We start from the raw sequence: 14,275 nt of genomic DNA on the forward strand, positions 1-14,275 counted from the left end.
AGGATTTGATTAGATTTAGTGATAGTTGAAAATGTTAAAATGAAAAAAAAAAAGCCCAAGATTGGAATTAAAGAACATTACTAGTTAAGAAAGGGCGGATAATGTGACTGGAGGAAAATCAGGAGAAAATATCTCATAAAAAGTCAAGCAAGTTAGACTTTCAAGAAGCAAGGAGTTGGGGCAGCTTGGCTAGGAAATGCCTAAACTGGGCTTATTTTTGAGCTCTGTCAGGCTCAAGTCTTTCAACCTTTCTGTGACACACCTAAGAATAAATAATAAAAAGGAATATGCTAGTACAAATATGGAAAAAAACACATTATTTAAATGAAGAAAAGAAATGAAGAGACATTTAAACAAAACCAAGGTATCAAATATTTCAAAGGTGAGGTATGATGAGGACAGAAAATAAGTCATTATTTTTGGTTAGTAAGTAGAAGGTCACTAGTAACCTTCAGAATAGTACTTTTCATGGGAATTGAAACAGTTGAGAAGTCAATTCAATCAATCTTCGTCCATCACCTGTAATATTTCAGGCACTGCAGTACCACATAGTAATGAAATGGAAAAGAGGATCAAGGAATTCACTGTCCAGGAGAATGGTGGTGAGGGATTCAATGTGTGAGAGACACTGGATGGTGGTTTGAGACTGAGGAAGGGTTGAGAGAAGTTTTCTATCAGTTGCCCCCTCCCAACTCTAGAGGAGTGAAAGACTGGGGGTTTTAAGGTTGTCTTGGGATTTTGTTCATTGGCACAGTGTTAGGGAAAGTTCCAACCAACGGAAAGGGATTGATGAAAACTCCTTTAGAAAATGAATGAGCAAGATATGTAGAGACATCAAGACATGGAATAAAGAGAACAGATAAAACAGTTAGCGTTGAGAACATTTCTGAGACAAGCGGAAAGAAAAACGATTAAAGGTCTTATAATATTGGAGGTAAGGGTAGAATTTGAAGAAATTTGAGTCTAATGGTGTTTTGTTTTTTTTCCTCTATAAAATATGAGACAAGTTTAGCTAATAGAGAAGGGGCCAAAGATAAGTGCAGGAAAGGCAGGCGACTAAAGAAGAGTTAAAAAAAATTGCTGGTCACACACATCAGTGAGGACTCAGCAGAGGTTGAAGGTTATATATTTAAATTATAACACATTATGTTATAATGTTCAAAGACTTGAAATCACCTTCAACTTCTTCACTTTCTTTATCCTCAAGTCCAACAAGTCACCAGGTATTTTTGATTCTATGTGAGACATTTATCTCGGCCATCCTTTCTCCACTGCTTTTACCTTAGGCTCTGACAACATTTTATAAGGTCTGTTACTATACTCTCCTAATATTGTTTCCCTATGTGTCCATTTTATATACTATCTTCCTAAAACACAGCTCTGTTCCACACAGATGATAATTATAGATTTCTCAGCATTCAGAGCCCTGAACACATCATGGTCCCATTTTTCTTTTTCCAGCTTTGCCTTCCAAATCTATGTTCCCAGCCACTAAGAATCTAATAATTTTTTCTCACATATTGCCTGCATTTCCCTTTCTTTTTACTTTTGTCCAGGCCTTTCTCCACCTCTAGTGACCAGATTCTTCCCAATGTAATTAATCTCATCCCTCCACCCCTCTCCCATATGCTACACAAAATAACCATTAATATGAAATGAAAGATGAAAATGCAGATGTAGAAGATAAGCAAGACCAGAGAGGTAGAAGATCAGAATCATAGAACAAGAATCTCTTATTTGACAGATGATAAAATTAAGGGCCATATGTATTGTCTGGTTAAGCTAGACAGAAAATTCAAGAGCTGTGACAACAATCCAAATATTCTGAAATATTCTGACTCCTAATATCCATGACTGGTGTGTGGTAGGGGGAACAGCAGAATAACAAGAAGTTTTTTGGCTTCATTAAAAAAAAGATTAGCTAAGTAGCTTTATATTTTAGCTAAGTAGCTTTCGTCAACTGTGAATTTCAAAACTACCTTAAAAGCACTGAAATTCAGTTCACCAGAAATCGCAAGGGGAACATTATCTATGTCAGTGTAAAGTTGAAAATGTTCTATTATTTTGTAATGCTCTTTAAAAAAAATGAGCATCTATTTGTACAGGGCAGAGCCTATTTGGAGTAAAATATTTCTATTTCTCTTAGGCTTAATCATTGTAGTAGATCCTCATTTTTCCTTAAAGGGGTTTTCTCTTCTATCTGTCCAGCTAGTGAGTTGATGAATACAATGCTATACTGAACGTTTGTTGTTTCTGCCTATCCCCTCTTTTGCCAACAATTCCTTGAATTCTCTTTGAACCATACCTCCCTTATTTTTCCATGTGGTTCGGGTGGGGCTCAGGAAGTGGGTGTGTGACCTAGGCCTGGCCCATAGAGCATTGTACATAACTGGTTCATGAATGAGTCTATGTACCCAAGCTAAGTGAATCCAGTTCAGTTAGTTATTCCCAATACCTGTGCTTAACTGATAGAGTTGCGCTCTTTTGTACTCAACAGGGAGCTGTGAGGATATAAATCTGGAGCATCACAGGGCCTTCTTGCCAGATGAGTGGAACAAAGGTAAGCAATGAATAGAGGCAGTGTCTGATGATGTTATTTGAATACTTGGAACCAAATGTACCCCAAAGCAAATTTATATCTGGACTTTTCAGATACACGATCCAGTAATATTCTCTTTCAATATGAGCCTAGTTTGGTTAGTTTTCTATACCTTGTAATCAAAAGTGTCTGCAGACAAAGCTAATTAAGATATTTTTGATAAAAGTGCTTGCTACTTAATGATTAGAACTTGCTTTATAGTTCAACCCAAATGCACAGTTCTTTGTGAAAAACATAAAAAAGAAAAAAAAATGGTTGGTAGACTTGTAAATAAGCTTCCAAGTAAGAATCTGAGGCCAGTACTGTAATGCTCAGAGTGAAGGAAGTTAAAAGTAAAAAATCGTACTCTTATTTTGAATTAAAAACATAAATTTGTCCTTAAAAATGTTTCTCCTGCTGCCATGCAAAACAGTGCCAAAAACATTTTTGATCAAAACACTTGTATATGACAAAACTATGTAAAGATAAAGATTAAGCAGATAAATAAATGTATTGTGGATAATGGTTGGTAGATTTCTCACTTTCAGAGAAGTGAAGTATAAACCTGGAAAGCAGAAAGTTTAGAATGAACTCTGTTGTACTGAATTGAAGTTGAAGCACCAGTGTGCACTCACGGGGTTTTTAAAAAATTTTATTGGATAAAAGTTGATTTACAATGTTGTGTTAGTTTCAGGTGTACAGCAAAGTGATTCAGTTATACATATACATAGATTCGTTGTTTTTCAGATTGTTTTCTGATACAGGTTATCACAGAATATTGAGTAGAGTTCCCTGTGCTATACAGTAGATCCTTGTTGATTATCCATTTTATATATAGTAGTGTGTATATTTTAATCCCAAGCTCCTGATTTATCCCTCCCCTCCACGTTTCCCCTTTGGTAACCATAAGTTTGTTTTCGATATCCGTGAGTCTGTTTCTGTTTGTAAATAAGTTCATTTGTATTATTTTTTAAAAATCAGATTCCACATATGAGTTATATCATATGATATTTGTCTTTGTCTGACTTACTTCACTTAGTATGATAATCTCTAGGTCCATCCATGTTGCTGCAAATGGCATTATTTCATTCTTTTTTATGGCTGAGTAATATTCCATTGTATATATGTACCACATCTTCTTTTATCCATTCATCTGTTGATGGAAATTTAGGTTGCTTCCATGTCTTGGCTATTATAAATAGTGCTGCAGTGTGCACTCATGGTTTTAATATGTAGAGATACAGAAAGATATAGATGTGTGTGTGTGTGTGTGTGTGTGTATACATACATCTGTATCCTAGTTCTGTTGGTTGAGAGGGTTAGAAGCTAGATTACTCCAATGGGTTCTAAATACCACTCTCCACTAAAAGGAACCAGGGACCCTTAAAAAATGGCTGTTTCCAAGGCTAAGACTGGGAAAATATGAGCTTCAAAATGCTCAAAGAATAATGGGGTCATGTCAAAAGGACAAATGATCCAACCTGAAAGGGTTTTAACTGGACAAATCTGAAATGATTTTAGTATTAAAAAAACCTATTGGACAAGGTAAGAATCCACGAGTACCTTGGATTACATGAATGATTGGAGAAGAAAGAAAATCTCTTATAGTAGAAAGTCAACTAATAAGTGGAGAAGGAAAGACAGAATTAGAAAATAGACATTCGGCAACCAACACAGCAAAAAAACGATTCAGGCGAGATTCATCAATGGATACTAAAAGTAGCAGATTAAAGTAGGATCTTTATGATAGTGTCAAAGTATGTCTTCACAGGTTGAAAATTACAAAGGGAAAAATAGTAATTTAACAAGCTAGGAGAAACCTAACAAGCATCATCTAACTAAGTGATCAAAGTTAACATCACAAGTAATAGATAAATCACCATCAGATGCCCCCTGAAATGATGCACTGAGCAAATCACAAAATTACTTCTGTGGATTCCTGCCAAATATATATAACATGAATCTAATCATGAGGAACCATCAGCCAAAACCAACTTATGGGACATTCTACAAAATAACTGGCTTGCAGTCAACAAAACTCCAAGTTTACAAAAGACAAAAGTTAAGGGACCTGTTCCAGGTTAAAGGAGACAAAGAGACATGCCAGATGAGTGCAGCAAGTGAACTGGAATTTTCTTTTGTTACAAAGGATATTGTTGGGGCAACTGGTGAAATCAAAATAAGGTGTACAGCTTAGAAAATGGATTACATCAATATTAATTTTTAAATTTTGATCCTTATACTATGGTTATGAAAGATGTCTTTGTTTTTAGGAAACACAAAGTATTTAAAAGAAAAAGAAGTATATAAAACATATTTGGAAACAACAAAAACAAAACAACCAGCCACTTTAATGTGCTGCTCTGAGGAGCCAGAGGCTTACTGTATTGATACCAAATGAAAAGTATTTGTAATTTTAAATATGGACAAAAAGTCCAAAGAACTTGGAATTCAAAATAATACAGATAAATTGTCACTACAACATAATCAATGGTGTTTAGGGGAAAAGGATCTCTCTTTAATACTTTTGCTTTGCTTCATGTAAGCCTTATGTTTTTGCTAGAAAGTCATCAGTTGTCTTTGGTTTTTTTCTTCTCATAATCTATCATATTCAGAGGAATGCTTTTCCTTTCTGTGCTCAGGATGATGACTCCTTTCTTTTTCCAAAGAGAAAAGTATAGGTGTTCCTTCACAACTTTTCCCTATTCAAATTCTTTGGGGGGAAGTGTACCCATATGTGGTATATATTAACAGAAGGGACTGCTTTCAACTTGATTACGTGCCTACATGTGTGCTCGCCAAATGCCCATTTCACAGTGGTTGTTCAGTAGTTTGATATGCACAGCTCCTTCCCTAACGCCTAGTGTTTCTCAGGGTCTAAAATAATGCAGAGCTGCTGCCCTGATACAGTACATTCTCCTATCCACGTGCTCGGCTCTGTGAAATCCCCAAGAGTTGTTTAGGTATCTAAAAACTAAAAATGATCAGAAAGCATAACTCTCTCCTCATCTCTGCCTCTACCTAATACTCTTCACTTGGATAACATATCCGCTAGGCGCAATGCACCACCTTTAGTATCATATCCTGCCCACCTTCCTCGGTGGCTTTTGGAGGATAGTATCTCCAGATAAGCGTACAAAAGGAGGTCCTGCAGGAGGTGGGCAGTGGAGGGGATGGCTGGCTGAGCTGGCAATGAGGAAGGAGAGAGGGTCCTCTTGCTTCTAGGCAGGAAGGCTTACTAGCTAAGGTGGGTCGTCGATTGTGCTTTTTAACCCAGTTTCATCAGACATGTAGATAACAGAAATTCTTTCCAGATTCTGACAATAAGAAGATTTGCAGAGTTTTCACTGTTATTAAAAAATTGTTTTTCTGCACCTTTATAGGTATTTTAATGGGGAGTTCAAAGAAAGTATCTTGAGCTGCTAGTTAGATGCCTTTTAAAAGTGAAATCTTGAAATCTGAAAGGCATATATAACAAGAGGCAAATAGAAATGTGAACTAGTCAAAAGCATATAAGCAGACTAAAAGAAATTTGGAGGAGAAAAGATAGTCATATTACAACATAATCAGGTAAAATGGTATCTTAGAAGATTTGTTGAACTTAAATAGTGAACTGAAGACCCAAACGGAAGCAGCAACATCACTCTCTCCACCCCAAACAATATTATTTAATTAGCAACTGTAATAGCTATTGAAACTAAGAGATAGGCAGATAATATAAAGTAAATGTTTTCTCTAAAAATATGACAGTTACTTAATTGAGAAGAAAGTGATTTCTGCTTTAGAATAGCAATGGATTTACGATGATTCTTTCTATACCACCCACACCTCACTTTAAATTTTCTTTGAGTTTAAATTAACATTAAACATTGAATCAGTTTCATGTTTATTTAGCATTAAGGCCACTGCTAGTCAGTGAAGGTACCTCTGCATATTAGCAAAAGGCATCCCTTCTGGGCAGAATCCATAGACTTCACAAGTGGAAAACAGCTATATTTCAGCCTCCTTTTGACTCCCTAGACTCAGGCATCTTTGTGCAGTGCACATACTACACAAATGTACAGAGCAGAGCTCTCTCGCAGATTGAAGAACTCAAGGTTTCAAAAGTCAAGAAAAAAATCTCCAGGATCATTAAATTCAAAATCATATCGATATTAATTTTAAGATTGAAAGCTTAATTTTTAACCTGTGCCTATATTTGTGACATTAATAAGAGACAAAAATATTTATGCAGTCAAATCATGGCCACAAAACTTGTAAGGAAAATTCCCATGATGTCAGATACATAGATACAAGTGCAAGGATGGCAGTTTAGCCCACAGGCACAAGGTAAATGTGTACTTCCTTCTTGGGGCAGCGAGAGAGCAAATAGGTATAACCAGAACAGCAAATATAATAATAATAACTGAGATTGATTTTATTTGGCAACTTAGTAATTATTATAGTTATTTTAGAAGGTGAATTCATTATATGATAAATTTTACGATAAATGTAGGCTACCGTAGAGTATCCTTAAATCACACTACTCCTCTATTTTTGAGGGCCTGGTAATCTACATAGAATGCATGTTTACATTAGACCTTGAAGTGAAAAAAATCACATAATTTCAAAAGTTATACATATTTTTCTAAAAACATTTAAAAATTTATTTTTTGAATGATTTCTTAAAAAAAAGGTTAATATAACCAATTGCAGGGCTTTCAAAAGCAACAGATTTTTGTTGTTAAATGCTACAAAGTGCAAAGAAAATGAAAAAAATACATATACTCACTGAGTTGGCATTTGTTGGGTTTGGCCAAGGTCTACCACCACCAGGACCCCTGTAAGACAAAATGACAAATGCAATTTTAACTGATGCTCTGAATGTTTCACAGTAAGCAATAACATCATAAAATACAAACATTTATAATTCAGTTACCATGCAGTTCTAGTCCAGCACTGAAATTACTCTTTATGTTTTCACAGCTTTTTAATTTCTAAAATCCAAAAATTTTATCATTCCCCCAAACAGCTTTCACTGTTTTACAGCTGTTTTAAACAGCTTCATCACTAATTATGAGATAAATATAAAAGATAATTGTGACAATAATAAGTGCTGCATGTATCATACAAAATGAAAATGAAATTATTTGTGAAATATCATTATACATAAAATGATTGCTCTTAAGCTACAAATGAATAAATGTACATAGTAGGTATCTAAATTTGCCTCCTCTTCAAAAAATTGCATAGAATATCATGTTACTTTATACATCTATATATCAATCTATCTTTCGGTGCTGGTGATGATTTGGTTACTATTAAACAAGGGAAACACATTTCTTGTTTTCATAATTGTAGTTCAAGATAGTGGCCAGGGTAAATCTTGGGGAAAAATAGGAGGTAATCTATGCTCATGTATGTCAATATATTACTTCATGTTAGGGCGAGGGAGAATGTTCCCTATTCTATAGCTTAAAAGGACATAAAGCTTTTAAAACAAAATTAATGCCTAATTAAATTAAAAACATCTCTTGTCCATTTGCTTTTTAGTATTAAGTGTACCTGAATATATACTGCCTGATGAAAAGTAGACTACTGTCAGCAGGTCTTCTCTAATTAGAGTCACTCAAAATTCCCCTTTTTCCTCTAATCTCAATGAAAACACTGTGACATTTTTTAATTTAAAAAAAGTCCCCTGATTCTTATCCTAGGGACCTTAAACCTAAAGTTCTAAATGCTAGATAGAGGCTGTCCAAGTTAGCTATATTACCCATATTTGCTTGGAATATTTAGAACTGTTCTGGGTATTATTTTGGGGTTCCCCAGGAATGTAAACAGCAGGGAAGGGCATGAAAAATTGTGTCCTTAGGCTCTATTAGGATGCCCAAGTGCAAGTCCCCTTTTGACCAGAATGGACTTGGTCAAAGTATCATGCATAGGGAGAAGGTGAGGGGCACGTGTATTGTCTCTGGAAATAGTTCCTCTCTAGGATAATGACGAGGACTTTACAATTAGTTACTGGAACACTTTGGAAAGGTGATTTTACATAGAGGATTCAGTGTCTTAATGGACAGAAACTGAGGTAAAGCATAAGATATACGCTGATCAAGTAAAACACTTGACTTGTTTGACGTTAAATAAAACACAGTAAAGAAATTGGAAAATATTTATCTTAAAACAACATAAAAATATACTATATATCCAAATCATGGGAAAAATTTGTATGCAACAACATGCAGACAATCTCATATTTTGAAATATTATGTTTAAACAAGGACTGTATGAATAAGAGATATTAAATATAAAATAATTTTGTTAGTTAAAAATTTGTTTAATGTTAAATTAATGTGCTAAACTAAATGTTAAAATAATTAAACATTTTACTTAAGTAAATACAAATTAAATAAGATGAAGTTAAATGTTAAATTTATTCTAAGAACCATAAAATACCTTTTATGCAGTTCAATTGTTTGACAAATACTAATCTAATCTCAGCTCACCATGTATTTCATATTGTTACATTTTAATGTAATGGGTTAAATGTTAACTCATTTGAATAAGCTAAATTTACCCCACCATTACCATTGTGTTTGAAAACATTTTCAGTTTTGCAAATACCGCTAAATAAAGTGGGGGTTATAGTAGTGAGTAGTTCTATTAGAACAACTTCTTAAGTGTGGTAATTCCTACTCCTTTTGAGGGCCATCAGTATTATCAAGAGAGTAATCTACAAACTATTACACAGGCATTACTTTGAATGTACATTTCTACATAAGTATAATTTGAAGTAGAATCAGGTTAGCCTCATTTAAAAATAAAGAGAAAAATGAAATTTAAAAGAAGTCTTTAATTTTTGGTAAGGGTATATGGATATGATTAAATCAAGGCAACCATGACTACCAAAGAGAAAAATTCTCTTTTTTTTCTGTAATTCAGTCATTTCGAGATAATAACCATACAAACCTTATAATTCTATAGGATGTGATTTAGAACAAGAAAGTCTAGATCCTTTGAAATTATTTGTCCTCTTAGTTTCTATAAAATAGCAAGGTATACAAAGTTGAATTAGAAATATTTTAATACTGAATCCTACACTCTTTTGAAATTTGTAAAACTGTAGTTTATTTAGAAATATAATTTTCTTTAAAAAATAATCTATAATGCATTTGAAAACATTTACATTGTGGCTGTTGTTTGTAAATTCTACTTTAAACTACTGAAATGGATATTAAATTTTTTTCTAAATATATAATACTAGTTATATAAACATTAAAAGTATACTCTTATTTTAATTTTAGGTGACACTACATATGATTTATCCTGAGATTGGAGCATGGAAATGTAAAAATCATATCAGAATAACTATTTTCTTTAGAGGTCACCAATATTTTTTTAACAACAAAATTATCAGAATTTTGTTCCCAATGGTTTGGTGTCAATATAAGAGAGAAAGCTGCAGTTACAGACTATGGTATTTAGTTACTTTAATGACCGGGGTTTGGTATTCTTTACTGTCATTATACTTTGGTGTCAAATAATAAAAAGTGACGAGCTAAAGAAACCTCATCCAGATATGATCCTCCAGTAGATCCCTCCTGATCCCAACACACAAATATCTTAGACTCTTAAAAACATAGCCTAAGGTAACACTATTCTAATGCCTTTTCCTTTAATTTTTAAGTTAGCCAACATGTAAAACAGTGACATGAAGGGAGCCATAATTCCAGTTAGAAATACTTACTTGCCATAATACAGTAAGATTTAGTTTAACAATAATAAATTATGAAGTGAATTTCAATAAAATTTATTGAGTACAATGGAGACAATAATATGTTTTATTGTTAAATTCACTTTTGCTTTCTTGGGGCCAATATCAATAAGAGAATGAGTCTCTCTGGTTGGACCTTCCATACTTCAGAACTTTTCTTGTTAGAGGGAAATATTTGTGATTTCATTGTCCTTGAATCCTAATTTATAGAAAACTGAAAATGGTATAAGACTCCAAATAACTGTCAACAGTAACAAATAATGGAAATTTGAGTCTGTAAAGCTTAAAGGCTCTTTAAAAAACAGATATTATATAAATAGTAAAATATTATGTAATAAAAATATTTTAAAATATCTGGGTATATTTAAATGAGAAACCCAAATATGAACAAAAATAATCATTTGAAATTTTCAGCCATACTTTTAGTCTCCATAGTCCAGGGAATTAAATGTACCCTTATGTATCTGTTTAAATGTATGTCAGAAAGGAATGAGACAATTTTAAGCTATTTGAGTCTCTTAATAGTCATATGAGAATAACTTTCCTCTATACTAGCAAAACTGTGTTGATCTAAAGTCAACCACATCACTACAAAATGATACTAGATACATTCTTAACATTTAAAGAGAATTTTGGGTTGATCATAGTATTCAAAATGTATACTTCTTACCTCTATACATAGTATTCAAAATTATTCTTTAAAAGGCATTCTATTTTAAAGTCAGAATCTTAGGTAGGTAAATTTTATATGTATCTAAATCCTATTGTTAAGAGTTTCAGCTTTTGATATAAGCACAAGATATCACTCCTTTTTGTAGAAACCATTAATAAGCCTAAACCTTTGAGGAATTTAAGAAAAGTCAGACTTCATGTCTATCCATTTTTACTTTAAAAGTAAGAAGACATGATAGGAAAATTTGACCTACTTTTTCCCCTTGTTCTGTTAGTTTTGAGCCTGGCTGGTATCCACCTATTAACCTATTTTCTATTTTAGGCAAAACTGCTTTCCATGAAAATGGTTCCAGAAACTTAAACAAATCCCTATGTACATCAAAAGAGCTCATATATTCAATGCTATTAAATGATGGCAGAGTTGTTTAATTTGATAGGTAGGTAACCAAAACATGGACTAATGGGAAATATATTAGAGGAGACTACCCAGAACCCTATATAGAGCTCTTTCATTATTTCTGATAAATTTTCTTTAGGCTACATCATGGACTTGGATCCTCTAATCAATTAATGAAAGTCATTCACAAGTTCTGGGTGTATATGGAACTTTGAGGGCTAGTAAGATAATGAAAAATAAATAAAAAATCCTTAACAAATTGCATTATATTGGCTGATAGAAGCAACTACTCTCTTTGGGCTTGAAAGGCCCTTTCAGTACAAAAAACAAAAAAAACTGTTAGTTTACTCCCTAAGTATATTTTGAATTTTCAAAAGAAAGTATACTATGGAAAGTTCTTTATTAAAGAAGAAACTACCAGAGAGACTTCTTCCTCGGTTAACAATGGTCCCAACAAAACAAAAGTAAAGACATATATATATATTTATAAGAATTTAAAACTCATAGGAATCACGCTATATGTGTTAAAATGAACGATATTCCATCATCTACTTCTGTAAAGTCAAGTCATGGTCCTGGCGTCATCATCTCTTCATACTTTTGTATGGACTACATAAATATTATGTGCTTATTTAGAAAAGACTCATTTTTATGATAAACATGAAAATCAGGCTAAAAGTTGGCATTTGTGGCATTTGAAAATGGAAAAAAATTAAGGGTTGCAAGGGAAGGAAGAAAAACATGGAGAATATGTTGTGAAAATGAAGCAAATGCTACAGCTCATGTTCAGTCCATTTATACTACAGTTTCATTTTATACTACACAGAAATTGAGCTTAAATTGTGTTGCAAATTGGTGTGACTTTAGAAGACAGAAAAGAGAACACTTTACAGGATAATATAGCATTTTGCTTACATGTTCATTCCAGGCATTCCAGGGCCACCTAAAGCATTCAGTGGGGGTCTCATTGCACCTCCATAGTTCTGTAATGATAACCAAGGGTCAGACTACCACAAAACAAAAAAACAAAACCAAAGAGGAGGGGGGAAAGAAAGGAGAGCAGGTTAATGATTTCCCTACATAACTGCTGATGGGATAAGGCCTGTGCAATTCATTCTCAGAAGGGTCCACTCTTGTACTTTTGCTTCTATTTTAACAATTACTTTGGTTTGTGCCTTTTAAAAACTACATGAATATGTACAATCATTGGAGCATGTTAAGTGATTAAGGTATAGTTGCAATTATAATATTCAACATATCTTTATTAATTTCCTGATATCTGTACAACAGTGAACTTTTTCAACAAAATATTTCATAAATCCCAAACTCTGTTTTTAAAGAAAGGACTTAGTCAACATGTTTGAAATTGTCTGACTCAGAAAAATTACATAAAGTCTGAAAACAAATAGGTGAATCCAGCATAAGAAAGTGGAATACAAACTTCTGTTCACAAAATAATATATCCAAGAGAGAAATGTACAAATATACAGATACACAAAAATATATGAACACTAAAGTATACTTCAAATATGTATGCGTGAATTATATGACTCAACAGGCTTCTGTCAATATCTATTATGTGCATTCAAAGGATAAAAATATTTTAATGTTTTAACATGCATTATCAGCTTAGCTTAGTTTAGTTTCCACAAGGGCCAAAAGACTACTTTTAACATTATCATATTAATATATTTTGACATCATCAACTACTTTCATGCTCAGTTTTCTGACACCACCTATTCCTCCAACATTTCTGATCACTCTTCTTCAATCTCCTTTGCTGGCTCCTTTGCTAGCTCTTAAAAATGTTGCTTTTCCCCAAGTTCTAGCCACAGAATTCTTTTAAATAAATACACATTTATGGGTACTCTTACCTGCTACCATTAGTTCAACAATTATTTATATGTTAGGAATTTCAAATCTATTTTGTCATGATGTCTCTCCTAAGCTCTTAGATAACTCATATGTTGAACTTCATATCAGCTGTTTCTATCTGGATACCATTTCACACTCAACATACCTAAAGGTAACCTCAATTTTATCTTCTCACAGCTGTGTTCTTTATACTGCCTTCCTCAGTCAGTTCTGTGGCGTCACCTTCTATGCAGCAGTCCAGGCTAAGAGCCTCTGAGAGCTTGATATTTCTTCCTTTTATTTCAATTTCCATATCCAGTCAAGTTACCAAAGTCTATTGATTCTACCTGTAAAATAGCTCTTGAAATACTGCCCTCCTTTGTATCACTCATCTCTGTCATTTACCGAGACTACTGTACTTAGTTGGTCTCTCTGACTTAGCCTCTCCCCTTCCCCATCTATTCTCCATACTGCCTCCAGAACTGTGCTTCTTAAACTCAGTCCTATTTATGTCACTTAAAAGCCATGATGCCCCACACTGCCTATCAAATAAAGTCTGTACTTCAGCATGGGTCTATGGTGTTATTCACAGATCAGCTCTAGCCTATATTTCCTGCCCCCATTTCCTATAATATTTACCTTCTTCCCCTACTCCCAACTATACCCTCCAGACTGCTGAATTTCTTGTGGTTCAGAAACATGCAGTACGCTTTTACACTCATGATAACTCATCTGCTATGGCCTTCTGTGTAGTAGGTGCTAAGATGACAAGGAAATATTCAATGAGAGAAGGTCTGTTAACTCCAGAGAGTAAGCCACAGTTTGTAAATAAATTACCTAATTACATGCTCTTCTCATTTTTTATTTACTTTTAATTTCAAGAAATCTTATTTAAACATCTCAATTGTGTATGCTATGGGATAAGAGAATGGTGTCTATCCACACTTGAGTCACTGGTTAAAGAGATAGCTATTTCTCTTAACCTCTGGAACAAGCATGGGGGTGGCAGCAGCAGTATTACCAA

The 14,275-nt window shown here is 33.7% G+C and overlaps 1 protein-coding gene and 1 long non-coding RNA gene across 6 annotated transcripts in view; one reads left to right on the forward strand and one right to left on the reverse strand.

The window, feature by feature from the left end:
* LOC307184796 overlaps nt 1–3,176 on the forward strand; it is a 59,043-nt gene extending 55,867 nt beyond the window's left edge. Inside the window, exon 3 of the long non-coding RNA XR_013827827.1 lies at nt 2,498–3,176. This is a non-coding gene — a long non-coding RNA (uncharacterized lncRNA). The remainder of the gene's footprint in view (nt 1–2,497) is intronic.
* Nucleotides 1–14,275, reverse strand: part of SSBP2 (single stranded DNA binding protein 2) — a gene marked incomplete at its 3' end in the record, with an annotated part of 298,632 nt that overhangs the window by 27,717 nt on the left and 256,640 nt on the right. For all 5 annotated transcript variants that reach the window (XM_079918569.1, XM_079918568.1, XM_079918566.1 and 2 more), the window contains 2 exons: nt 12,313–12,380; nt 7,350–7,398 (listed from right to left, as the gene is read on the reverse strand). In XM_079918569.1, the coding sequence (XP_079774695.1) occupies nt 7,350–7,398; nt 12,313–12,380 (117 nt within the window). The remainder of the gene's footprint in view (nt 1–7,349; nt 7,399–12,312; nt 12,381–14,275) is intronic.

Source organism: Stenella coeruleoalba (assembly GCF_951394435.1).
Source record: "Stenella coeruleoalba genome assembly, chromosome: 3".
Taxonomy (NCBI): Eukaryota; Metazoa; Chordata; class Mammalia; order Artiodactyla; family Delphinidae; genus Stenella; species Stenella coeruleoalba.